At 46.7% G+C, this 25,241-nt stretch overlaps 2 protein-coding genes across 3 annotated transcripts in view; both read left to right on the top strand.

Annotated features, from left to right (window-relative positions):
* The window catches only part of CLHC1 (clathrin heavy chain linker domain containing 1), a 68,187-nt gene that overhangs the window by 23,031 nt on the left and 19,915 nt on the right, over window positions 1-25,241 (top strand). For both annotated transcript variants that reach the window (XM_066595709.1, XM_066595708.1), the window contains exons 6-8: window positions 18,070-18,185; window positions 18,516-18,600; window positions 24,803-24,909. In XM_066595709.1, the coding sequence (XP_066451806.1) occupies window positions 18,070-18,185; window positions 18,516-18,600; window positions 24,803-24,909 (308 nt within the window). The remainder of the gene's footprint in view (window positions 1-18,069; window positions 18,186-18,515; window positions 18,601-24,802; window positions 24,910-25,241) is intronic.
* LOC136620747 (protein kinase C delta type-like) lies at window positions 786-13,748 on the top strand. The gene is made up of 6 exons (XM_066595710.1): window positions 786-1,261; window positions 2,841-3,094; window positions 3,277-3,339; window positions 3,494-4,048; window positions 12,414-12,457; window positions 12,704-13,748. Exons 1-4 carry the CDS (start codon window positions 1,052-1,054, stop codon window positions 3,789-3,791), a joined length of 825 nt encoding a protein of 274 aa, XP_066451807.1. The 5' UTR covers window positions 786-1,051; the 3' UTR covers window positions 3,792-4,048; window positions 12,414-12,457; window positions 12,704-13,748.

The following is a 25,241-nucleotide window of genomic DNA, read 5'->3' as shown; positions in this document are numbered from 1 at the left end:
ATGTTTGTGCACCAAAGAGTCCAATAGAGACCTATGGGACTTGGGCAAGCACACACATCTGCCGGCGCGGGTATTCACTAAGCAAGTTAGCCTTTTAAACCAGGGCACAGTGATTCCCCCGCTTGTGTGCATAAGTTGTGCCTGCAGACATACGCTCCATATCTGTGCAGGCATGAGTGTTCAATACACTTGTTCACTGCGCAAAAGAAGAGCGCAGGAGTGAGTGCATTACATTACACGCTCGTCTGTCACAGCCCTAAACCTGGCGATACCGTGTACACAACCTCTCCTTCTCCCAGACTTCAGATTGGACTCACAAACTTGTCTAATAAAATAGTCTTTATTGTCTCAGTCTAAATAAAAAGTCTTATAATACCGTATATACATCACTGCGCCAATTTACAGCCCCCAACAGTAACTCACACCACGACCGCTTGTTTATAAGACCCTCCTAATATTTCTATATGACTCCTTTCTAACATTTCACACCTCAGAATAAACCCCCATTGTGGATGAATCCCTCTATAACCTCTATAGAAGCATCTCCGCCCGCTACACCCAGATCTGCGCTGGCGAGGGCGCTGCACATTGTAACTTATACAAATACACATCATGTTTCTGGATGATGGGCCCTTAATGAATGGAGCAGAAAATGACCCTCACAAGGCTTTATTATTCCTCTCATTAGTATAATTTATGTTTCTTTTCCTCCACCGGGTTCATTTCAATTTCTACACAACTATAGGTTTTCTAAAACTCCAGAAGTTTCTAATGAGCTATGGGCACCGCTGCCAACCCAGACATGAAGTGCCATCCTTGCCCCATCTACTAATAATGTGCACTGGAAGAACCAGCTACGAATTTCCCCATTTCGCTGGGCACTGGACCATCACTCATGGTGCCCACATCACTGTGTATATGGCAGAGCAGGAAACTGGCAAGCTGATGCCCACATCAGCTTCAATGACCTTTGACCTCCACTCGGCCAACTACCATTTCCTTTCAACTGACGACAGCAGCGGTTGGATTGAATACTACTGTATTGAGAGAAATGGCGTCCAATGGACATAAAGAAGATGGCATAAAGCGTAAAAGAGAAGAGAACAGCGTGAGCGAACTCACTCAGATAAAGAAGAAGAGGAGCGGAGAGGATGAGGAGCCAAGACCGGGCACCAGCCAGGACCTCGTACCATCAGACCGCGGATTTAACATCCATTGCTTCATCGCCCTACAGCTCTTGGGTAGAGGAAGCTTCAGCGAGGTAAGTTTTACAACTGCCTATTTTCTGGTAATGGCGCAGAGATGGCTCCTTCACACATCAGTATGTTGTGAGCCAAAACCAGGAGCGGGTCCAAAATATGGAAGAAATGCCAGTCTTTCCATTATACTTTCCTTTTTTGGTTTTGACTCACAAAATACTGATGAAAAATGCGCCTGTGTGAAGGAGCCCTGACACTAATTCTTATTTCCATTTACTGTGCAGACTATTGTTCCCTGTTATCAGTCATTTAATCCACAGGAGACGTTTAGGATACTTCTACATGGGATAACTGGCAACGCTTAAGTGCCCAAAAGCCGCCCCCATGATTATTGCTCTTCTGTGCTTTCATACAGAAGCAATATTTGCTCCCTGCCTGGAGGGGGAATGCTCTGCAGATTTCTTCTGGACGCCCGTCTCAGTGCAGCGTCAGCGTGACGATAGTCACTTTGTTTTTTCGTGAGCTTTTGCACATCGATTTTGTGATTTTTCTCTCACCTGCCTGGTCTTAGGAAGACATTATTCCAGGCTCACCGGCAGTAAGCATTCCTACACCACGGGGCTCCCACTGCATTGTATAGTGTTTTTACAGCTGTGACCCTGCGTACAACCGCGTATTGCAGCCAAATTGGACTAACGCAGGCGGTCATGCGAAGAACACCTGTTGTTTTTTTTTGTTTGCATTTCCCACGCCGTCGCTTAGCAATGATCCGTATACCCACAGCCCGAACTCAGTGTAATTGCATATGGGCTGCAGGTTTATTCGCAACAATAGAGAACAATGGGCTCTATTTCGTGTATATTCGCGGCAAAATAGAACATGCTGCGTTCTATTTTGCGCTTGTGGATTACGCAATTCCTACATGCTAATGTGAGCAAAACTGTGTAAGACAATGTAATTAATTGTCTGCAAGCTACAGTTTAGCTCATGGGCTTACAGAGCCCACATAATACGCAATTCCTATATGGTCATGTGACCCGGCCTTATGCTCACGGGGCGGATTGTAAATCTGCATCATGGCAATTTATGTTGGGAATTTTCAGTATGAATTTCATCTCTTCAAATAAGGGTTGAAATCCACGTCTTTTATGCGGATGGTGATGTAGATTTGCTATGTGTGGACCAAGCCTTAGGCTATCTACACACGGCTGAGCGCGATATCAGGACGTGAAACTCGGCTCGATATCACGCTCGCTTATTTGTGATTTACCCGCGGATACGAGGCGTTTTTCTTTAAAAGTGCCTCCCATCACTCCAGGTAAAGTAGCGGTCGGCAATGAGAAACCTTGCAGCGCATGCCATGCAGTATGTTTTCCGGTCCCATTGAAAACAATGGGTGATGCATTCTGAGGAACGTGCAAAAAGAGCATGCTGCGATTTTTTTTTTCCTGCACTAAGATGCAGTGCGGGGAAAAACACTCATGCATATGACTCCATTAAAAAGAATGGGGTTCTTATTTGTGAGTCTCGCAACGCGATTTTTTTGGCCGCGTGAAAGCACCTAGTGATAAATCCTCCATGTACTAAATGATTTTCCCCTCTTGCCGCTGTCAGTGATAATTTCCTATTTGTTTTCTTGAGGTGGTCCTGGCATCTTTCCCCGGAAGGAACACCTTGATGGCCATCAAGGTCGTCGACAGAGGAAAGAGCAAGGCAGACATCATAAGGAGAGAGCGGCGGATACTCCTGAAGGCCCAAGACTGCCCCTTCATCTGCCATCTGTATGCCGCACAGCAGTCTGCAGACCGGGCCTACTTCATCACAGAGTATCTGTCCGGAGGAAGCCTGGCGGCGATGATCAGGATGTGCGGCAGCTTGGACATCAACCATGTGAGGTGAGTAAATGACTAATCAGGAGACAGGGTAGGGGGGGTGGGGGATACGGAGGGCGACATGACGGATATAGAAGAGTGGAGGCCTTAAAAAAGCGCCTCTTCTCTTCTGGTGGGGACACTATGATGGTGACATGATGGCAGGGGACTGATTTCATGTCATTGATACTACACTCTTCTCTCAGATTCTACACAGCGGAGATTGCATGCGGCCTCCAGTTCCTGCACCAACGCTACATCATCCACCGGTAAGCACAACTCTCCCACATCTCCCTGTTTTCTTGGTAGAGATAATGTACCCAGCTCTTCCAGAGTCCTCAATTAGGACTGGTTTTGCTGCAGTACATTCCTAAGTTCTCAGTATCCCTAAACAGATAAACATTTCTCTTTTTTTCTTTGCAGTGACATAAAGCCGGCGAACATCATGCTGGACAGAAATGGACACATCCGCCTGATTGACCTGGGGCTGGCCCAAGACGGCGGCGTCCCCTCTAAGAAGATCAGCGGAGTGACGGGCACATATCGATTCATGGCCCCAGAGGTGCTTTGTGAGAAGGACTACGACGCAGCAGTGGACTGGTGGAGCCTGGGGATTGTCGTATCCTGGATGGCGACAGGACAGTCCCCTTTCTACCACGGCTCCTCCAGGAGAAAGATCATCAAGTCCATCACCAAAAAGAAGCCCAAATTTCCATCTTAGCTTGATGCTGACGTAAAGCATCTGGTGAAGAGACTGCTGCGGAAGAAGCCTAAGAAGCGGCTGGGTGTCCACAAGAACATTAGAGGTCACCAATTCTTCAACACCGTAGATTGGGAGGAGCTGGAAATGAAAAGAGCAGAGCCGCCATTCAAACCCTTCAGCAGAATTCCCAGGAATCGAGACCTGCCGTGGCCGGAGAATGGGACACCCCTTCACCCTGTGGACGGATTCTCGTACACTTCACCAAGCTGGACCCGGTAAGATCTTTCTCCTCTAGGGATGATGTTCTTCATTAATTTTTTTTAAATTCGTTTTATTTTCAAAGACAAAAGACAATGTGGAATACAGAATAAAAAAGAATTTTGTTAGATGTGTCGTTATTCATACATACATTTTCCATTATGTTGGAATCGGTATAATTTGTTACTGTATTCCTTGGGTAACTTAGCAACAATAAACTTTACAACTTTTTTCAAAACGATTCTGCTCTGGTTTGTTTCAATTTTAATAGTAGTAGTAGAGCTGAGGTGCAGGTCTGTTGACACTTATCTGGGGGGGGGAGGGGTGTAAGTCGGGATTTGAGGCTCATTCCATATGTAAGGTAGAGTGGGAGTCAATCCACAACCCCCATATTTTCCTGAATTTGGCCGGGCATCCTCTGTTTTGGTAGATGATCTTCTCGTAGGGGATTACGGTGTTTACCATTTGGGTCCAGTGTAGGATTGAGGGGGTCTCCACAGCCATCCACCCCATGGCTATTGTCTTGCGGGCCAAAAACAGTACCTTTTCGAGAAATATGCGGGTGTGGTGTGGCCACATCTCCTCCTCCAGTAGGCCAAACAGCGCCACCTTGGGGTCTAGGTCGATAGTCAATGGGGGAGGCAGTAGTGTGTTTATAGTGTTGGTAATTTCCGACCAGTATTCATTAATTTGAGGGCATTGCCATATTAAGTGCCAAAAGTTCGCCTGCGGTTGGCGGCATCTGTGGCAAGCATCTGAGGATGCAGTGCCCATTCTGTGTAGGCGGCTAGGGGTGAGATAGGCCTGGTGCGTTATGTATAGTTGGATCAATTTATTATTTACAGCGGGGGAAACTGCCAGATGGGATTCGGAGATGTCCTGCCACTCCTCGGGTGTGAGAGATGGGATAACTTGCTTCCATTTGTCATATGCTATAGGCGGGTTGGGGGCTATTTTAGCCGAAAGGAGATGTGTGTATAGGGCCGAGATTAGCCCCTTGGGTCCCTGAGACTTTAAGATGCCGATTGTGGGGAATTTAGATATGTGTGTTGAGGCGGGTGGGAATTGAGAGTTTAAAGCGTGTCTTAGCTGGAAAAATCTGAATAGTTGGAGATGCGGGGATTGCAGCCTATCGCGTAGTTCTGTAAATGTGGGGAGTGTTCCGTCTATATATATGTCGTTTAGTGTATGCACCCCTTGGGCCATCCAGTATTGTGGGTCTGGGATTGATTGTAGGGAGGTGAGACCAGGGTTATTCCACGGACAGAGTTCGGGTATTATGTCTCGATATCGTTGCAGCGTCTTCACCTCCCTCCACACATCGAGGGCTAGTTTGTGGAGCGGGACCACGTCAGTAGAGTTGGTGTATTGCGGGAATTCTAAGTAGTTTAGAAGATTATTGCCTTTTACTTGCATCGCCAGTTGTTTATCTGCTATGGGCAGCTCCCTGTTCAAAAACCAGGCCCATATGTTCCTCAATTGTCCTGCCAGATAATAGAGTCGAAGGTCCGGGAGGGCCATTCCGGCTTGCTCTTTGGGCCTTTGTAGTGTCGACAGACTGAGTTTGGAGCGAGAGGAGTTCCATATAAAGGAGATGATCAGGGAGTTTAGTGACTGAAAGAAGCGTTTGGGGACCGTTACTGGCATGTGTTGCAATATATACAACCATTTAGGTTGGATGGCCATTTTAATGAGATTTATGCGCCCCGCCACGGAGAGCGGTAGTTTGGTCCATCCTTTTAACTTGTGTTTTATATTGTCCAGTAACGGGTCTATGTTTTCTGCTATAGCTTTGTTGTGGTCATATGTCATTAGTATCCCTAGGTATTTAAATGTTTGGACCGGTTTTAGTCCGTATTTAGTTACACAGGGGTCGTTTCCGGGGTTAGAGTTTGTGTACAGGATTGTCGATTTAGACCAATTGACATATAGACCCGAGAAGCTGGAGAACCTATCTATGTGGATCATGGCTTGGAAGAATGAGTTCATTGGGTCTGAAAGAAAGAGAATTGTGTCATCCGCGTATAATCCCACCTTGCTCTCAAGGTCTGTCCATCTAATACCTTTTACATTGGGGGTGCTTCTTAGACAGATCGCTAGCGCCTCAATGGCTATGGCAAATAGGGCCGGGGATAGAGGGCACCCCTGTCGGGTGCCTCTTGCCAGTTGGAATTCGGGTGATGGAATGCCGTTTACTACTACGTTCGCGCTCGGGGATTTATATATGATTTTGATCCATTGTTGGAATGTGGGTCCGAATCCAAAATGGACCAGACAGGCCTCGAGAAAAGCCCACTCCAGTGAGTCGAAGGCCTTTGCCATGTCCAATGAGACTAAAGCCCAGGGCATGTTGTATTGCTTACCCAGTTGCATGGCTGTCTGGACTCTACGAATGTTTATTGTCGTAGATTTCCCAGGCATGAATCCTATCTGGTCCGGGTGAATAACGGATAGAATCACTTGATTTAATCTGGTGGCTAGGATTTTAGTTAGGATTTTGTAGTCGGTATTTACCAGTGAGATTGGCCGGAAGGAGCTGCAGTCTGTCGGGTCCTTTCCAGGTTTTTGTATTACTACTATGGAGGCTTTGTAGAATGAAGGTGAGAGGATATTATCTGTTTGGGCTTGATTTAGTGTCTCAAGTAGTAGCGGGGCTAGTTGTTCGCTGTATTTCCGGTATGTCTCTATTGGGAGGCCGTCTGGACCGGGTGATTTATTAAGGGCCATATCCCCAATCACCTGCTGGATCTCCTCTAACGTGATCGGGGCTTCCAAAAGTTCAACCTGATCTGCGGATAAGGTTGGAAAGTTTAGGTCCTCCAAGTAGCTCAGGATATCCGCCACTGTGCTCTGAGAGGAGGATTTGTACAAATTGCTGTAAAAATCTTTAAAACAGTTTGTGATAGATGGGCCATCAGTCAGCTCCTTCCCGCCTTGGTTTTTGATCTTAAGGACCGTATTAGTTTTGTTTTCCCGTCTAATGAGGTTGGCCAACAGGTGACTGGATTGATTCCCCAATTCGAAATAATGTTGCTTAGTAAAAAATAATTTGCGCTTAGCTTTCGCATATATTTGGTGTTTATGAAGTCGGAGTAGGCTGAGCCAGGCTGTTTTATTGATGTCTATGGGGTTGGATGTGTACGTCTTTTCAGCCTCTATTGTCTGAGTTTCTAGTTCTCTGTCGGCCTGGGCTGTCGATTTTTTAATGTAGGAGATGGCAGACTTGAGGAATCCCCTTACGTAAGCCTTCAGAGTGTCCCATTTCAGAGCGGGGTGGGTATTCTCGCTGTGGGCTTCTAGGAATAGGGATATATGGAAGGGCATTTGGTCGTCTGGTCCGATTAACTTCAACCAGAAGGGATGGAGCTTCCAAGTGGGTATTATATTTTGTTGGGGGAATTTCAGCGTTAACAATATGGGGCTATGATCGGATATGCCACGCGGGCAGTGTGTGATATTGGAAAGATATATTGCCAGCTCCACTGAGCTAAATATATAGTCGATCCTTGCCAGCGCGCTATGTCCCGGGGAGTGACAGGTGAACTCTTGCACGCCAGAGATCGATCCAGCCGACACTTTCAATTAATTGTTTTAGGGAGGAGCTTTGGGTGGGGGTCATATTAGGGGATATGTGGAATCTGTCTACGGCGGAATCCATTACCATATTGAAGTCACCTAAGCAAATCACCCCCGCCGAGGGGTATTGATGTGCATATGTTATGGCAGATTGTAAAAGGTGGAGGTTATTATGGGGTGGATTGTATATAGATAGGATAATATAAGGTTTAGAGTCTATTTCGCCGAATATGAATATAAATCTTCCTTCGGGGTCCCTGCGAATATTAATGGGGTTCCAACGCAATGACCTGTGAATGAGCACGGAAACGCCCCTGGAAAAGGAGGTGTGGAAGGAGTGAGCAGCCCATTGTACCCATGGCTTTGCAAGGACGTCGGCCTTTTCTTTGATAAGATGGGTCTCCTGCAGGCTTATAATGTGTGGGTTAATTTGCCGAATATAAGTGAAGACCGCTCTTCGCTTGAGGGCAGTGCCGAGACCCCGAACGTTCCAACTAAGACACTTCAAAGTCATTGTTGGCTGTGTGGGCATATAATTGAAGTATTGCCTCTCTGTCCCTGGGGTAGGGAGGTAGGGGGATGACCTGTGGGTGTAGGGAGGGGAATTGTGTCAGTGCAGACCTGTTGAAGAAATTGTTAAAGAGCAGATTACAACAGTTTAAACATTTAACCCTTGACATTTTGCTTAATTTCGGCATAAATGTCAAAGATAACAGACAAAAATAAAACAGTTTAGCTACAATCTATTCAGAAGTAGCAGATATTACTCTAATATGGGGGGGGGGGGGGGGAAATATCCCTGTGGCCTACAGAGGATAGTGGGTGTTTGCCAATTCGATTGATGATTCAAAGTATCGTCGCCCCACGTTTTAACCGTCTATAGGTCAAAGGGGCATCAGTCGCATGAGTTATGACTGGGTTTAAAGTCCTGCCATAGTTGTTGCGGGATCAATCCTCTTTCGATATTTGCGGGTGCATGTCCAGCCACTCCGAGGCCTCGGTGGGAGATTGAAGAAAAACCACTTTTCCTTGGGTTACGATACGCAAGCGAGCTGGGTACGCCATTGAGTAGGGGATGTTTCTTTCTTTGAACTTTCTTTTGATTTCTATGAATGTGGCCCTTTGCTTTTGTAGTTCGGCGGAAAAGTCAGGAAATATGGAGATTGTTGCATTATTATGTTTTAATGGGCCCTTTAATCTGGCTTGGCGAAGCGCAGCGTCGCGGTCTCTGCAGTTCAGAATCCTTACTAGGAAAGGGCGCGGGGGGGCTCCCGGCTGTGGTGGTTTTGTTAGGACCCGGTGGGCTCTTTCCACTGTGAAGTGCGCAGAGAAAGTTTCATCACTTAGTAAAGACTTCAGCCAGGTTTCAGCGAATGTTTCTGGGTGGGGGCCTTCTGACTTCTTGGGCAGGCCAATTATCCGTAAGTTATTCCGGCGCGACCTGTTTTCCAGGTCGTCCGTCTTGGACTGACAATATTCCGCTGCTCGTGTGGCTTTTTTAACTGCCGCAGAGAGCGGACGTAGAGAGTCTTCTGCATTGGAGATGCGATCTTCCATTTCTCGCATTCTACCTCTCATGTTCTGTAAGTCTTGTCTCAATAGCGAGACGTCAGATTTTATCTCTTCTATTTTATTGGTGAGAGAGGACTTGCAGGTATTGATTGCTTCAAGGAGCTGTCGCATGGTCGGTTCCGGGGGCTGTCCGCTCTCGTCTTCGGGCTCCCTCATCTGGGTAGGTCGTATTGGCCGCGGTGTGTGGTCTGGGGTCTTAGAATGGGCAAATTCTTTTAGTTTTTCTGCTGCCGAGCCACTTTTGGCTCGTGTGCTCATGATGAGGGGACGTAGATTAGTATAGTGGTTTATGAGAGTGGATAGCTTTTCTTCTTTTCCGGGTTAAGATTTTAAGTTGCAGTGGGTTGGTGTGCCTCTTACAGAATTTAGATGTTATTAGTTAGAGTCTTTGTGATTGTGCAATTGCGTTGGTTATTAGAAGGTAAGGGTCTTTTCCTGCTTGGCGTAATAGGGTGTATAGAGTATTGAGGGTTATTAGTTATGGTAGAGGCCGGAGGGCGATTCCGGTGGTTTGGCGTGACTTTACTGGGTTTAGATGTTGATGGTTATACAGTCCTTGTAATTTTGAGCTTGTACTGGTTGTTAAGGAGTGAAAATTTCTGTCTTTTTTCCCGTTTAGTTTAGTATGATGTGAGAGGTATCACAGATGTTATTTATGGCAGGTATCTAATAGCAAAATCAGCAGTTTGATGCGACTTTGTGGGGTTTAGATGTGATTAGCTATTCAGTCCTTGTAGTTATGCAATTACAATATTTGTTAGAGGGCGAAGGTCCCGCGATCCGGGTCGCGATTACATAGAATTTGACAGAGTTTGTGACTGGTTATAGTAGAAGGGTAGAAGATGGCGCCGGTTCCTTGACACGATCTTGTTCGCCGCGGGTAGAGGGTCGGATGGATGATGTTATGGGCTTAGGCAGTCCGCACCTCGTGTATTTCCCCGGGTGTTATTATAGTTGAATAGGTAGCTAAGGATGTTTTCCAGGGGAGTAATAGGAGCCTATTGTTGTAGGCTATTTGCCCGGTGTATGGTCCCAGAGGGGTCAGTGTCTCTTGGTGGGTGTATTGTCCCTCCGCTGGTTACTTACGATTTTGTTGCCGGCTCCGCTGGGCCGGGTCCGAGAAGGAGGATATTGCTGCACGGGGTCCCTGGTGCCGTCTGGTGTCGCGGAATGGGCCGCGGATGGTTGACCGGTGGTATGGTCGGGCCGACCGCGGCTCCGGTTGGGTCCGTGACTATCTGTCCGGTGGGTATGTCGGTCAAGGAGGCTCTCAGTCCACCGGCTCATAGATGAGGCGGTCCTCAGGGCTGAAATCGGGGCTCTGTAAGGTGCTCAGCACCACTGGAGGGCAGCGGTGAGGTGCTGCAGGACGGTCGGCTGACAGGGTAGGCTGTATTATTCGCGCAGCCTCTGCTCAGGAGGAAGAGGATCGGAGGTTATGGGTTAAAGGGGTTGTCCCGCGCCGAAACGGTTTTTTTTTTTTTTTTTAACACCCCCCCCCCCCCCCCCCCGTTCGGCGCGAGACAACCCCGATGCAGGGGTTAAAAAAACAAACCGGAGAGTGTTTACCTGAATCCCGGCGGTCCGGCGTCTTCATACTCACCTGCTGAAGATGGCCGCCGGGGTCTGCTCCCTCCGTGGACCGCAGCTCTTCTGTGCGGTCCATTGCCGATTTCAGCCTCCTGATTGGCTGGAATCGGCACGTGACGGGGCGGAGCTACACGGAGCCGGCATTCTGCACGAGCGGCCCCATTGAAGACAGCAGAAGACCCGGACTGCGCAAGCGCGGCTAATTTGGCCATCGGAGGCCGAAAATTAGTCGGCACCATGGAGACGAGGACGCCAGCAACGGAGCAGGTAAGTATAAAACTTTTTATAACTTCTGTATGGCTCATAATTAATGCACAATGTACATTACAAAGTGCATTAATATGGCCATACAGAAGTGTATAGACCCACTTGCTGCCGCGGGACAACCCCTTTAATTCCCCGGAGGCTGCGGAGGATCTCCAGCCGTTCGGGGACAGGTGTCGGAGCAATCCACGGTCTCGGCCGGGGCCCCACGGTAAGTGCTCCTTTACTTCAAGTCGCGGAGCGGGTTTCCAGCCCAGGGGAAAGGTGACCGTGCGGATCGCACGCCGGCACGGACGAGCGGTAGCGGAGGTCTCAGGGCGGCAGGGCAGCCGGAGCGGCTTGCGAGCTGCGGCTCTCCCCCAGGTCCTAGCGCCGCGGATTTTTTTCCCCCTCCTGGGGACAAGTCGCTCCGTCCCGGGGGCCGGGGCGGGGGTTCCTCCTCCGCTCGGGTCGCGTCCCGCCGGCGGCAGCCGGGGGGGAGGGTCGGCCCGACAGGGTGTCCGGGTCCCGGAGGAGGTTCGCCGGGCAGGCAGCGGAGGTCTCGGGGCGGCGGGGTGGCCGGAGCGGCTTGCGAGCTGCGGCTCTCCCCCCCGGTCCTAGCACAGCAGATTTTTTCCCCTCCTGGGGACAAGTTGCTCCGTTTCGGGAACCGGGGTTCGGCCGGGGGGGGGGGGTTCCTTTTCCGCTCGGGTCACGTCCCGCCGGCAGCAGCCAGGGGAGAGGGTCGGCCTAACAGGGTGTCTGGGTCCCGGAGGAGGCTCGCCGGGCAGGCAGCGGAGGTCTCGGGGCGGTGGAGTGGCCGGAGCGGCTTGCGAGCTGCGGCTCTCCCCCCGGTCCTAGCGCAGCGGATTTTTTCCCCTCCTGGGGACAAGTTGCTCCATCTCGGGAGCCGAGGTTCGGCCAGGGGGGTTCCTCCTCCGCTCGGGTCGCGTCCCGCCGGCAGCAGCCGGGGGGGGGGGGGGTTGGCTCAACAGGGTGTCTGGGTCCCGGGGGAGGCTCGCCGGGTAGGCTGCGGTAAGTACAGGCAGGCCCTTAGGTCCCTACCTGGCCCTTAAGTAGAAGGTCAGCGTCGGGATGTGCGCGGGAAACAGCAGGGCGTTGGCGCCGCTTCCTCTCCTCCTCAGTCCGTAGCCCTGTTTTTGGTATCAGGAGGCTCTAATCGCTTCCTGCCGCGGTCCAAATGTCCCCTCAGGATTTAGAAGTTGTCAGGCAATGTCTGGGGTTCCAGAATTTGAGTTTGGCCAGGATTTTGGCAGGATTTTAGGTTTTCCCCTAGGGAGCTCTCCTCACATGCGACTGCTCATGTCGGTCGCTGGCCACGCCCCCGATGTTCTTCATTATTATTGCTCCTGTAATTTATATGTCTCTGCTTCTTCTTAGGATGATTAGAAGAATCCGATTGTGAAGGAAGCCACAACCATCTGGTAAGTATCCTCTATACACACCTACACATACATATATATATATACACCTATATACACACAGGACACCTACAATTATATCCATACACTGCAGCAGAACTGCACATACTGTAGAAAGTTTAATATATAAAATATCTTTTCTGTAGATCAGATACAAATCAGATCCTGATACAAGTCGTCATGTTACAGTAGTTCACTGGTTTACATGCACAACTGGTAAAACTGACAATTCTCTCTTATGTCTTGTAGGCTCGGCCTGCACCAACTGTCTGCTGAACCCACGACTCTGCTGCTGTGGAAGACCCCAGCTTACCAACCACATCCTCTCTCCACCAACTGCATCTGCATTACCATCATGCTATCCCGAACCTTGACATCCTCCGGCTGGCATCGGACATCATCCTCTCCTGAAGACCCTCTACACCCCAAGGAGAGGCCTGTGCTTGATTAGTAACTGGCGAGTTCAGGAAAAATAGCCCGAGTGACTATTATCCCTGAACTCCTGGATACTAGTAAGACCTCAGCACAGGCCGGGTAAGTAGCACACACCACATACATGAAGGTTAGACACAAGTGTAGACACTAACACATACATAGACACAAGTATACACACAGATAGGTGTAGATCTCGGCTTTGATCCAGGGACTTGCTCTGATCGCCATATTTGGGGTCAGGAAGGAATTTTTCCAACTTGAGGACAATTGGCTCATACCTCAAGGAGGTTTTTGCCTTCCTCTGGATCAACTCACAGCCTTAAATAGAGTTAGGTCTTATTTATAAAGAATCAGCCACATAAATGACATAATATAAACATAAAGAAACACAATCTTTAGCTGACATCACATACACTAGGGAGGTGAGCGGCTGGCGTTTGATCCTGGGATTTATTCTGGTCGCCATATTTAGGGTCAGGAAGGAATTTTCCCCCCTTAGAACAGGATAATTGGCTCTTTCCTCAAGGGGGTTTTCGCCTTCCTCTGGATCAACACGGTCTATAAACAGGTTTAGTTCAACACACTTTATATTTCACACAAACAATAAATGGTAACGGATTTATTTAGATTGATAGAAACAATAATACATTTTAAAAAGTCAGGTCAGATGTTGGCTTTGATCCTGGGACTTGATCCGATTGCCATATTTGGGGTCAGGAAGGAATTTTTCCCCTTTATACAAGGATAATTGGCTTTTTCCTATCAAAGGGTTTTCGCCTTCCTCTGGATCAACGCAGCCTCAAAATTTCCCATAATAAAATCTACCATTTCCGACAACTACAAATAAAATTTTCCTTCTCCGTCCAGAAATCTTTGTGTCTGTGTCTTTATTTCCCTTGGATGACTTATTTAAGGATCGTACACTTAAGAAACAGTGATGGGAGGGGGGGGGGGGGGGGGCATGTAGTTACGCCCCTTCAACCTTCAGAACACATCTGTCTTTTTGAGTTCTAAGAAGAATAGATGGATTATCAAGAGTGCAAAAACCACAGGGTCACCACTTAGGGTGTGTGGAGAAGACAACACAGTATGATTAAAAAGGGCATCAGTATTATGGTATTGTGCTTTCCTACCAAGGACTTTTAGTTCAGGTCATTATACCATTGGTCAGGAGTCCTGTGTGTCATCAAGATTTCTGGTTTCAACTATTTTTGGCTGGCCGCACATGACCGGGTTGGATTTAGGATGTGTATGAAGGGAGATCTCGGAATGAGCCAACGATGTGTCTGCCTGTATAAACAGGCTGTCTGGGATAACTCTGACATCATTCACTCGTTTAAACGTTAAATCGTTTGCTGTAAATGGATCCTAATGCGGCCATACACAGCCCATCCCAATGATTGAGCTAGGATTAGAGCAGTAGACAATGGTTGATCCTACCTATTCTATATAAGAACCATGTATTTAGTGCCAAGGACACGATCACATTCCATCATGACAAGGCATTGAAGCCGTTACCTGCTTTGACCTGATGGCTTCAAATCATGTTCTTAGGCCTTAAAATACAGCTCCTTACGGAACCACTGCACTGCTGTCTAGATGCGGTTTTACTCAGGAAAGGACAGTGATATATCACTGGTGGTTCGTAACTCAAAGTATTTGCTTCGACTGTTCCCCAGAGATTGGGTAGAATAAGATAGCGACAACCATATCCTGAATAGAACATACGCGGAGCATGTGGAGGGACTGGCAGGCTTTTCCAGGCATAAATACTATTGATGAGCTATCCTGAGAATGGGTCATCAATAGTTAATTGTCCGGGGTCTACTGCTGTCAGCGCCGCTATAAGCAAAGGCTGGAGCAGATGCTGCTGCTCCAACCCCTGTGTAGTGGCTGGTGCTTAAAAACAGCAGGCACAGCTGTCATTATAATCAATGGGAGCTGTGCCTGCAGTTACAAGAGTCTGCCACTAAACGGGGTCGGAGCATCGGCACTGGCAGCATGCGCGCACTCAACTGGTCGTCCGGGTGGACCCCAGACAATCAACTATTGATGACCTATTCTGAGGATAGCTCATCAATAGTTTTTGTGCCTGGAAAACCCCTTTAACTCCTTTAAGGACATGGCCTATTTTGGGCATTAGTACGTAACGAGTTTGGCGGATTTTCATTTCCATTTTTGAAAAGCCATAACTTTTTCATTTTTCTGTGGACCTGGCCGTATAAAGGCTTGTTTTTTTTTGCATGGCGAACTGTAGTTTTTATTGGTGCCATTTTTGGGTACATAAACTATATTGTAAAAATTTATTAATTTTTTTATGATAGAAGGCAGAGAAAAAGCATCAATTCTGCTATAGATTTTTTATTTTTTTTTACAGCGTTGATCATGCAGAATAAATGACACAATACATTTTTTCTGCGGGTCGGTACGATTACATTACCAAAATTCTCATGGTTTTTTAAGGTTTGCAAGACAAGCTGTAGTTTTTGTTGGTGCCATTTTGGGGTAAATACGGCTTTTTTGATCACTTCTATTGGGTTTTTTAAGGGGGCAAAATGAAAAAAATAAGCATTTTGCCTCAGTTTTTTAGGTTTTTTTTTTACGATTTTTGCCATGCAGGATAAAAAGTATGTTCAATTTCTTGTATGCTTTGTTACGGATACAGCAATTCCAAATATGTGGGATTTTAATTTAAAAAAAAATTATGCTAATATAGGAAAAAGCACAAAAAAGTTTTTTTTCTACATTTTCTTTTTACATTTTTCGTATTTTAAACATTACATTTATCTTTTGTTTTACACTATTTGTGTCTCTGTGGGGGACTTGCACCATAGCAGCTATGATCGCTATGATAAAGCATTGCAGGACTTCTGTCTTGCAATGCCTTATCACTTGTATTAGCGATCATAGGCACTAACAATGCAGGACGTCTATATCTGGTGTCCTGTTGCGATGGCAACTCGTCAGCACCCCGAGAGAGTCCGGTGACATCACAGAGGGAGCACGCTCCCTCTGTGAACCCTTTACATGCCGCGATCTACATAGTTTGGCCCCGCCCCGCCGCAACACGCACATCAACTGCAAATTTTTGCACTGGCAGGGAGGAGAGACCCCCCCCCCCCCAAAAAAAAAAAGCTTGGGACCCGGCGTCCCATATACAAAACTGCTTGAGTCTCCCATTGTAGTCAATGGGGTTCATTACTCCGGTAGAGCTTTCGAATTTTACGAAAAGCTCGACTTGAATAACGAGGATCCGAGCATTTGGGTGCTCGCTCATCTCTAGTTGTTTCCTTTCAGTGAGCGTTCAGGTCCCTTGTCTACATGGGACAACTATTGCTTAAAATTACTTATTTGATTGATTTTTGGGGGCGATAGCTGGCCAGTGCAAAAGTACTGTAACCTAAGGCTGGCACTGATCTAAATTCACCTATTGGTATGCATTTACATTGTGGAATGAAATCCACATAAACATATCAAGAATGTACAAACTCCATGCAGATATTGCCTATTTAACTACAAACTCCCCCACTGCAGTGCTAACCCTAAGACACCATGCTACCCATATACAATACTATGACTGCTCTCTGTGTTCCATCTTCCTTATTTGCATATAACCCAGAGGAGCATGGATGGCCTTATAAGTTTCCTCACTCACCGTTTTGGTGCTCTCCCTAAGGAGAGAGGTTACCCCTCTTGGCTTCTGTGAAAAGCAAGTAAATACAAAAATAGATATACCATATTTTTCACTCTATAAGACTCACTTTTCTTTCCTCCAAAGTGGGAAACATGCCAAAATTCAAGGCTGCTGGCGTGATTGCGAGTTTAATGCTCGAAAATCTCAGTTGCGCAAACAAACGTATGATCATTTACTAGTTCTCTCACCTCTGCATTGCCGGCACTTATGTACCGCTGATTGGTGGTGACCCCCTGCTGCTGCTTCCCCGCCTCCACCAATCGGCTTCTTTCCTTCCTTGGCCCGTACACAAGTGCCGGTGTCACGGAGCTCTGTGTTTTAGATCTCTTCTGCTCCGTCACGCAGTACTATCCCCTGCACTGTCCCTGGGTGAGTTCAAAATATATTTCCCGCTTCTAAAACGTGGGTGCGTCTTATAGAGCGAAAAATACGGTAAATAAAGGAGCGTGCAGTCCATTATATATAAACCTATATGCTTATAAACTAAATAGAATAAACAGTATGAGGAGTATTTTTCCAAAATGAGTCAAGTCCATTCATAAAGATTTTTCTCCTTATATTTCAGTATGAATACCTTTTGCTTCTCTTTATATGTCTACAAGGTTATATTTAAGCAGTCAGTTATTTCCCGTTAAATACTGTATATACTCGAGTATAAGCCTAGTTTTTCAGCACATTTTTTTTGTGTTGAAAAAGCCCCCCTTGGCTTATACGCGAGTCAGGCAAAGCCTAAAATAGCCCTCCATACTCATGTCCCAGCCGGCGTCTGTGTCACCGGCGGTGGTGCGGCAGGCTGCTTGAATTCTCTCCGCTGTCATCCCCCGCCGTTCTGTTTGCTCGGCTCTGTCATCCCCCGCCGTCAGCGCTGTGTAAGTAAGAGCTGTGATTGGATCGAGTGTCAGCCAATCACAACCGGCGCTCGATCATTCACTGACAATCAAGCTGCTTTAGAATTTTCCCCGCTGTCATCTCCCTGCTCGGCTTTCAAATCCCCTGCCATCAGTGCTGTGTAAGTAAGCACTGTAAATTGGATCAAGCACCAGCTGTGATTGGCTGGCGCTAAATCCAATCACAGCGCTTACTTACACAGCACTGACAGAGCCAAGCAGAGAGGACGGCGGGGAATGACAGCGGGGAGAATTCAAGCAGCTTGTCGCACAGACACAGATGCCGGCTGGGAAGTGAGTATGGAGGTCTAGTATAGCTCGGCTTATACTCGAGTCAATAAGTTTTCCCAGTTTTTAGTGGTGAAACTTATTGTCTCGGCTCATACTCGGGCCGGCTAATACTCGAGTATATACGGTAGCAATTTTATTTAACGCCGTCAGAGCAAAAGAAGTCATGTCCGCAGACTGTAGCGTAGACTTTCTCTAAAACAATGCCTTGTGTCTTGACTTGTATTGGAAAAACGCACCTCATGTAAATTTTTTATTCAAGATACTGAAAGTTTGCAATAACTTTCTTTTTTTCCCCTTTTTTCTTACAGTTACAGAAAGAAAAGAGTTATTGCGAACACAATTTCCTCCTGGGCAAGATCAGATAAAAGTCTTTCTCTTTATGAAACATTAGCGCAAACGGTAGCAAAAGAAAATGAAATAACAGGTATTTTGCCCTCAGCTGTCTCCTGCAAAATGTAAGCTTGTCATTGGACAGCACTCATGTAACACAGCAATCATAACTTGTGAGATCAGTTGTGGGGAGCAGTATGGGGAGAAAACACTCACTTCACCCGATATCCCACAGCTCTTATTCTGACAGTTCCTGGTCCCCCAACTGCATTCTTCTGGCAGGACTTAATAGGCGAACGTTAAAAATACATTACACTGCAATACTGAAGTAGATATTAGTCTTATTTCCTGACATGACAATTGTTTGGATGGGGAAATACTTATTCATCCAGCTTTACAGATTAGTGACTATTTTGCCCCGTAGATGAAGTTCCTTCCACAAATGTATTTGAGGATCTGGACCCACGTAAGACACAGGAAGCAGAGGCTTTGCTGGAATACGTCGAAAGGTAATATTCTGTTCTACCAGATTGTTATATATTTCAGCTATGAATATGATCTGCATGGTGCCCAGTCCAGGGGTTCTTCACTACACACACAGTAGCCCACTAGGTATTTTTTTTATATATCAGACTTGAAAAGGTTTATTCACTGAGACAGAAGGGTTAGCTGTACAACTTGAAGGATTCACTGAGAAAACCCACAACTTGTTTGATAAATATTAAAAATTAACTTTTAATGGGGATATTTAAAAAGTGGAACTCACTATTACAAACACGAACACTAAATACACACAAAGTGTCGAGAAATACCCAGGTTGTCCCCGTGGGTTTCAACGACAGATTCTGACCACTAAAGCAGTTAATCAATTATATACGGGTACTAGATTTTCACAAAATAACAGGGGAATTGATAGGGAGCTTTCTCTTGATAATTACGTCACTTCCAGATAGACTAGAGAAAGTCACGTTGAACAGAAACCCTGTTATGCTTTTATTTCTCGAGAGTTTATCAATGCTCCACTCAGTTGCTATTATAGCTAGGGGGAGAAATTGTACCCTTGAAACCCGAAAGGCTCCAGATTGGATCGTGAACCCTGGAGTATAGTGTTAAAGCTTGTGGTCATTAATTGTAAAAGAAAGGAACAACGGAGTTTAAGTATCCTGTTATCACTAAGATCTATAGCACACCGTTGAATAAGAAATTAGTCTGTCTACGTATAGTAGTTACTGTTCATTCACGGACCACAGATGAAAAGGGCCTTGTGGTTCTTGCGACATTTAATGCAAAAATGCTACAGGTACCATGTTGCTGATGCCTGATTAGCCAAGTTGCCCATTAAAAATTAATTTTTAATATTTATCAAACAAGTCGTGGGTTTTCTCAGTGAATCCAGACTTGAAGAGGTTGTCTCACAATTCAATGTTATATTTTTTATTAGATCACATAAAACAAAAATGTTCCTCTGTTTAGATATTGCTACTAACAGGGGTATAGCTAAATGTACAGGGTCCCTGGCGCAAAAGTTCAGCTTTGCCCCCATCCCCACACAAGTTCTCTTCACAGCTGCCGGTCATCGATCTTTCATATTCTTATATAGATTAAGGGCACGAGCCTCAAGACATATGTCCATCTATTCCCCCTTATCGCTTAAGGGTCATTGATACCTGCTAATTGGACACCTGGCAGTTCAAATCCAAACAATGACCATATAATCGTAGATATCAGCTCTACACAGGTGCTCTGCAGACCATTTAAGTAATTACAGTACCATTATATCCAGTGATCACAGATTACATTCACTCTGACTCGAGTCATTCATTTTCCATTTTTTTCTCCATTAGCCGCAGGCCGTCACGATGACTTCTCCCAGTCACAACTTGTCTCTTCAGAATTTGACATATAGACATTTTTGGCTCTTTGCTTTTACAACACCTTCCCTACATTTTCTACACCTCTACACAATCACTGCATCCATAGTGCCTTGAATAGTAATTAGAGTAGAAGAGGTTTGAAAGAGCTACGGATTTAGCTTTTTTTTTGTTTTTGCTGCCCTCGGCCACCTTAGCTAAAACCGCTGGCCCCCAATGGTTTGTGGTTTTTATCGCTTTCCAGACTGTGAGGAACTTCATATGTACACAACCACTTATGTATAACCCAGCTGTCTGATGAAAAGGTCTGTGAATCTCAAAACGCGTTACACTTGCTGGTTCATTATTAAGTGACTTTTATATAAGAACATCTACACGATTGGAGTTCATTCAAACTTAAAGTATGATCTACTGGCAGGTCTCACCTGAGCCTCAGCTCCGCCAAACCTATTCTACCCTATCTCACAGTGCTAATGTCACCTTTGGTTGACCAGCACAGGTCATCAGCACCTACTTCATGTTGACTTTATCAACATAGTATATTCTAAACTGAGAACAAGATTGTTAAACATGTTATTTTTGTATTGGCTTGGGACTAACAGCAGATTCTCCTCTCCGACTGCCTCGCCCCAAGTAAGGGCCCAGTCACAACCGTGACCCCTATAGCTATACCACTAGCTTTTGCATACCTGCTATGGTGTCCCCTGCTGCTCTATTGATTCCTTCACAGACTGTTCACCTAATGTGTCCAGTGGCGGTGGCACATATGCTCAGTCCCACTACTTGTATCCTCTTGTACCTGGACGGCATAGTGATTCCTGCTATTGTGCAAGTTAGCAAATAAGAGATGGCAACTTTTTCTTACTAGCACTAGACACATTAGATCGATGCTCTAAGAGGAAATCAAAAGAACAGCAGGGGGAGCCACAACAGGTATATAACAGTAAGGCCTCATGTCCACTGCAAAAAATTAAATTAAAAACCGCAGAGTAATCCGCGCCCCATAGGGATGCATTGGACACCCGCAGGTCGTTTAATACCTGCGGATGTCCTTTTCCCTTGAGGGGCGGATTGCGTGTGCGGAAAAACACCCGCAGCATGCTCCATTTTAGTGCGGGTCTCCCGTGGGGACGGCTCCCACAGGCTTCTATTGAAGCCTATGGAAACCATCCGGATCCGCGGAACACCCTACCTGAATTTGGAGAGCAGGAGTTCAAAAAAAAATGGAGTGCCCCACGCATGCGTGCGGCACGCTACCGGCGTGCCAAGCACATCCGCCGGGCCGAAGAAAGAAGATCCAGCTGCGACGGAGGGAAGATCCGCAGCGTCCGGACAGGTGAGTTTAATCTTCTTTTTAGGCCTCATGTCCGCCTGAAAGGAGGGACCCGCTGCAGGATTCTGCATGAAGAATCCGCGGCGGGCCTGATTTTCCCCGTGGACATGAGGCCTAAATGGAGCGTGTCGCGTTTTTTTTCACACGCATGAAATTTTTAAATCACTTTAAAATACCATCTGCGACTATTTATCTACCCGCGGGTGGTCAATACATTCCATTGGGAAATTTTAGGTGCGGATCACGCATGCGGGTGATCTGCTGCAGATTTTGAATTTTATTTTTCTTGTGGACATGAGGCCTAATATTACACACAAGGACGTGTTTTTTTTTATAATCTCAATTGAGAATTTGTTCTGTTTTGCCTAATCTATTAAAGAAATATAATATTTAGTTGTAGGACAACTCCTGTTAATAGTTTTACAATAGTAAAACAATACAGAGACAATATATTCCTTTGCACTCATCTACTGAGACTGAAGGCATTATTTTCTCACTACACACTTTAGGTCAGGCTGGTATAACTGAGATTGGGCTGCTTCTGCTTCTTTTACTGCAGCAAGATCTATTGCTTTGCCCGCAAAACGTTTGTAATCCATAACAGGATGCTATTATCAGACATCAGGCCAGGATCAATATAACAAATTCTGCAGAGCGCTCATGTTTCATTTCTTTTTTTGTATTTTAACTCTTCCCAATCCAGTTTGTATCCTGGTTTTCCTAGGGGGGCTTACTCTTTTTCTGCCATAATACAATGGCGCTATATGCTGGCTAAAGTCAGTACTGCATGAGGTGACACTTTGGATAGGCTCTGACAGCAGAGAGGCTGGCAATATACAGTAAGAGAACCCCGACGGATGTCTTCCAACATTAGAGCTGTACAGCCTTAAATCATAATGTCTTTAGACGTCAGACAGTGGATTGAAAAGGGTTAAAGGAAACGTCCAATCAAATATAAGACTTTGTATTTAAAATGGAAGATTAGTAGTGAAATCACTGCATTATTATTGTGTTCACTACATAATTAAAGGGGTGGTCTCGCGAAACCAAGTGGGTCTATACACTTCCGTATGGCCATATTAATGCACTTTGTAATGTACATTGTGCATTAAATATGAGCCATACAGAAGTTATTCCACTTACCTGCTCCGTTGCTAGCGTCCTCGTCTCCATGGTTCCGTCTAAATTCGCTGGCAGCTTGCTTTTTTAGACGCGCTTGCGCAGTCCGGTCTTCTCCATTCAGCACGAGCCGCTTCAGTGTGCTCCCCGCTACAGCTCTTCTGCGCATGCGCAGACGAGCTGTCACTGCTCGGGAGCGCGCTGCAGCGGCCATTCTGTACCTTCCTCTGTTAGAGGAAGGTGCAGAAACTGGAGCTGCCCAGCGGAGAAGCCCAGCCCAGCCCAGCAGCCCCGAGAAGCCTCCCAGGTAAGTGATTTGTGGGGGGGGGCTGCCGCTGCGCCGGGCTGCGCCGGGGGGGGGGCTGCCGCTGCGCCGGGCTGCCGCTGCGCCGGGGGGGGGCTGTCGCTGCGCCGGGGGGGGCTGCCGCTAGGCCGGGGGGGGCTGTCGCTGCGATGGGGGGGCTGCCGCTAGGCCGGGGGGGGCTGCCGCTAGGCCGGGGGAACTAGCGCTGGGCTCCGGAACCTAGCGCTGGGCTCCGGGGCCTTCACCTGGGCTGAGGGTCTAGCGCTGGGGAGCCGGGGGCTAGCGCCTTACCTGCTGCCTGGCGGTGGGCGTCTGGTCGGCGGCTGCGGGGCGTCTGGTCGGCGGCTGCGATGCGTCCGGTTGCCATGGAGACACAGCTGGCAGCGTCTCGGGAGCGCGCACGTCGGGCTGCAGCGAGCGACGGGGAAAGAGCCGGCGGCCATCTTGAGGAAACTTTTATAAGTTGCTGAAACGCTGGAACGGTAAGTACGAACCAGCTAGAAATGTCATTTACAGGGGGGCTTAGTAATGTGTACTTAATGGGGGGGACTGGGCAAAAAAAAAATTTAACTGCTTCCTCGAGACATCTCCTTTAAAGAGACCCTTTCGTTCTGGACAAACAAAGATGGCAGCACCTCTTCTCTGACTACCTGATGCATTGCTAGTCCCCACACTACTACATGCTGCTCTGACTGGTCAATGTTGCTCACATGATCAGCACTGCCCAATCAAAGTAGTGTGTATAGTGTCTTAGACTAATGATGCAAATTAATGCACAGTGTACATCAAGTACTCAGAGAAGAGGTGCAACCATCTTTATTTGTCCAGCAGCAGACAGTACCTTTAACTTTACCTCTGAGGACGCCGGCTTGGCAGAATAACTCGAGAATGCTGTGGTATCCTTTTCAATGGTTCCCGTGATGTAATAGATTTATAGGGAGAAACTAATCATAAAGATGGAGTAGCTGCAATGATTAGTTAGTCCCTGTTTATATGTATGCTGTCTTCACTATTTAAGTGTGGGTTTTTCAATGTGCACATAGCACTTACCTACAAGTGACCCTCCGGTTTTGAGACAAAATTCTTCCCAGAATTGAATGGGGTGAGGGGTATTATCTGCACTTACACTTCCCTGCTATTAGTCCAATCTGCTGGTTTTGGTTCTGGGTTTTTAGCACACTGCTCTCTGATTAGCTAGCATAGATTCCATGAGCAGCTCTTGCCAATCAGACAGCAGGTATAATACATTAGTAGTAGAGATGAGTGAGCGTACTCGCTAAGGCAAACTACTCAAGCGAGTAGTGCCTGATGCAAGTACCTGCCCGCTCGTCTCTAAAGATTCGGGTGTCGGCGGGGGGCGGGGAGCGACGAGGGAGAGCGAAGAGGAACCGGGGGGAGATCTCTATCTTACTCTCTCCTTCCTGCTCACTCCCGCAACTCACCGCTCTCCCCCACCGGCACCCGAATCTTTAGAGACGAGCGGGCAGGTACTCGCATAAGGCACTACTCGGTCAAGTAGTTTGCCTTAGCGAGTACGCTCGCTCATCTCTAATTAGTAATCTAACACTAGAAATGCACTAGGGGTCCTTCATTCTCAGGATTTGTGGGGATCCTGCTAGTTGGACCACCAGCGGGACACGAGCTGAAAGAATCTTATCAGTGCTGCTGACTCTAGAAAACTAGAATTGAGCGAGGAATGAATCATGCATGAAAACTTCACAATGTCTGTGCATTTAAACGCAACGGTTATTGCTCAAAAGACGGCTTTGAGCGAATTTTGAGCGGAAATTGTTGTGTCTAAATGGGACTTAAGGCCTGCACTAATCTCCTTCCTTACAACTTCAGTGTAATAGGCCTGAGAACAGATGCACGGGGTAAGTTATTTTAGAAAATATTACTAACAGTTCAGACATCTTTTTTCTCATGGGATAAAGGAAAACTAATTCAGACAAAGAAAACCCGTTGTACAACTAATTAACCTTATTAACTGTGATGCCCATGTGGCAGATGATAAGTGAATTCATCTGAACACAGTGTTATTCTCCTAGCCGCTCTGACATTGAGTTTGTGTTGTGTCCTCGCAGGTTTAATGAGCTGTTTGTTAATGGTCAGTACAAGGCTGCCGCAGTCTATGCCGCACATAGCCCCAGAGGAATCCTCAGGAACATGGAGACGATGGAGAGATTCAGAGGTAAAGGAAAGGAGAGCTATATCAAGCAGATATATAAAGAAATTGACTAAATTATTGCAAACCCAGCAAAACCTAGTGCACGCAAGCTTTAGATCCCTGGACTCATCGATGTAATAATGTCAGCTCAATGACTATGAAAACAATGCTATCGGTTCGTAGAGTTTGTTTATAAAAAGGCTGATTGGCTTTCAAGTCACACAGCCCGTTGTTTGGTAGCCTACTCCATATTCCCTAGTAGATGTATGGTGCATATTACACCAGAGGTGCTTCAAGTGATAAGCCAGTCCTTATCTTATACACAAGTGCCATTACAGGGAGAAAAATAACCTTTG

The sequence above is a fragment of the Eleutherodactylus coqui genome, chromosome 3 (assembly GCF_035609145.1).
Source record: "Eleutherodactylus coqui strain aEleCoq1 chromosome 3, aEleCoq1.hap1, whole genome shotgun sequence".
In the NCBI taxonomy this organism is placed as follows: domain Eukaryota; kingdom Metazoa; phylum Chordata; class Amphibia; order Anura; family Eleutherodactylidae; genus Eleutherodactylus; species Eleutherodactylus coqui.
This window is presented reverse-complemented; position numbering and strand designations above follow the sequence as displayed.

Bases quoted from the DNA above. Each gene is read 5' to 3' on its own strand.
- LOC136620747 (XM_066595710.1), top strand. From the start codon at position 1,052: ATGGCGTCCAATGGACATAAAGAAGATGGCATAAAGCGTAAAAGAGAA. The intron at 3,095-3,276 runs GTGAGTAAATGA...CTCTTCTCTCAG, and splicing joins TTGGACATCAACCATGTGAG to ATTCTACACAGCGGAGATTG. The intron at 3,340-3,493 runs GTAAGCACAACT...TTTTCTTTGCAG, and splicing joins CAACGCTACATCATCCACCG to TGACATAAAGCCGGCGAACA.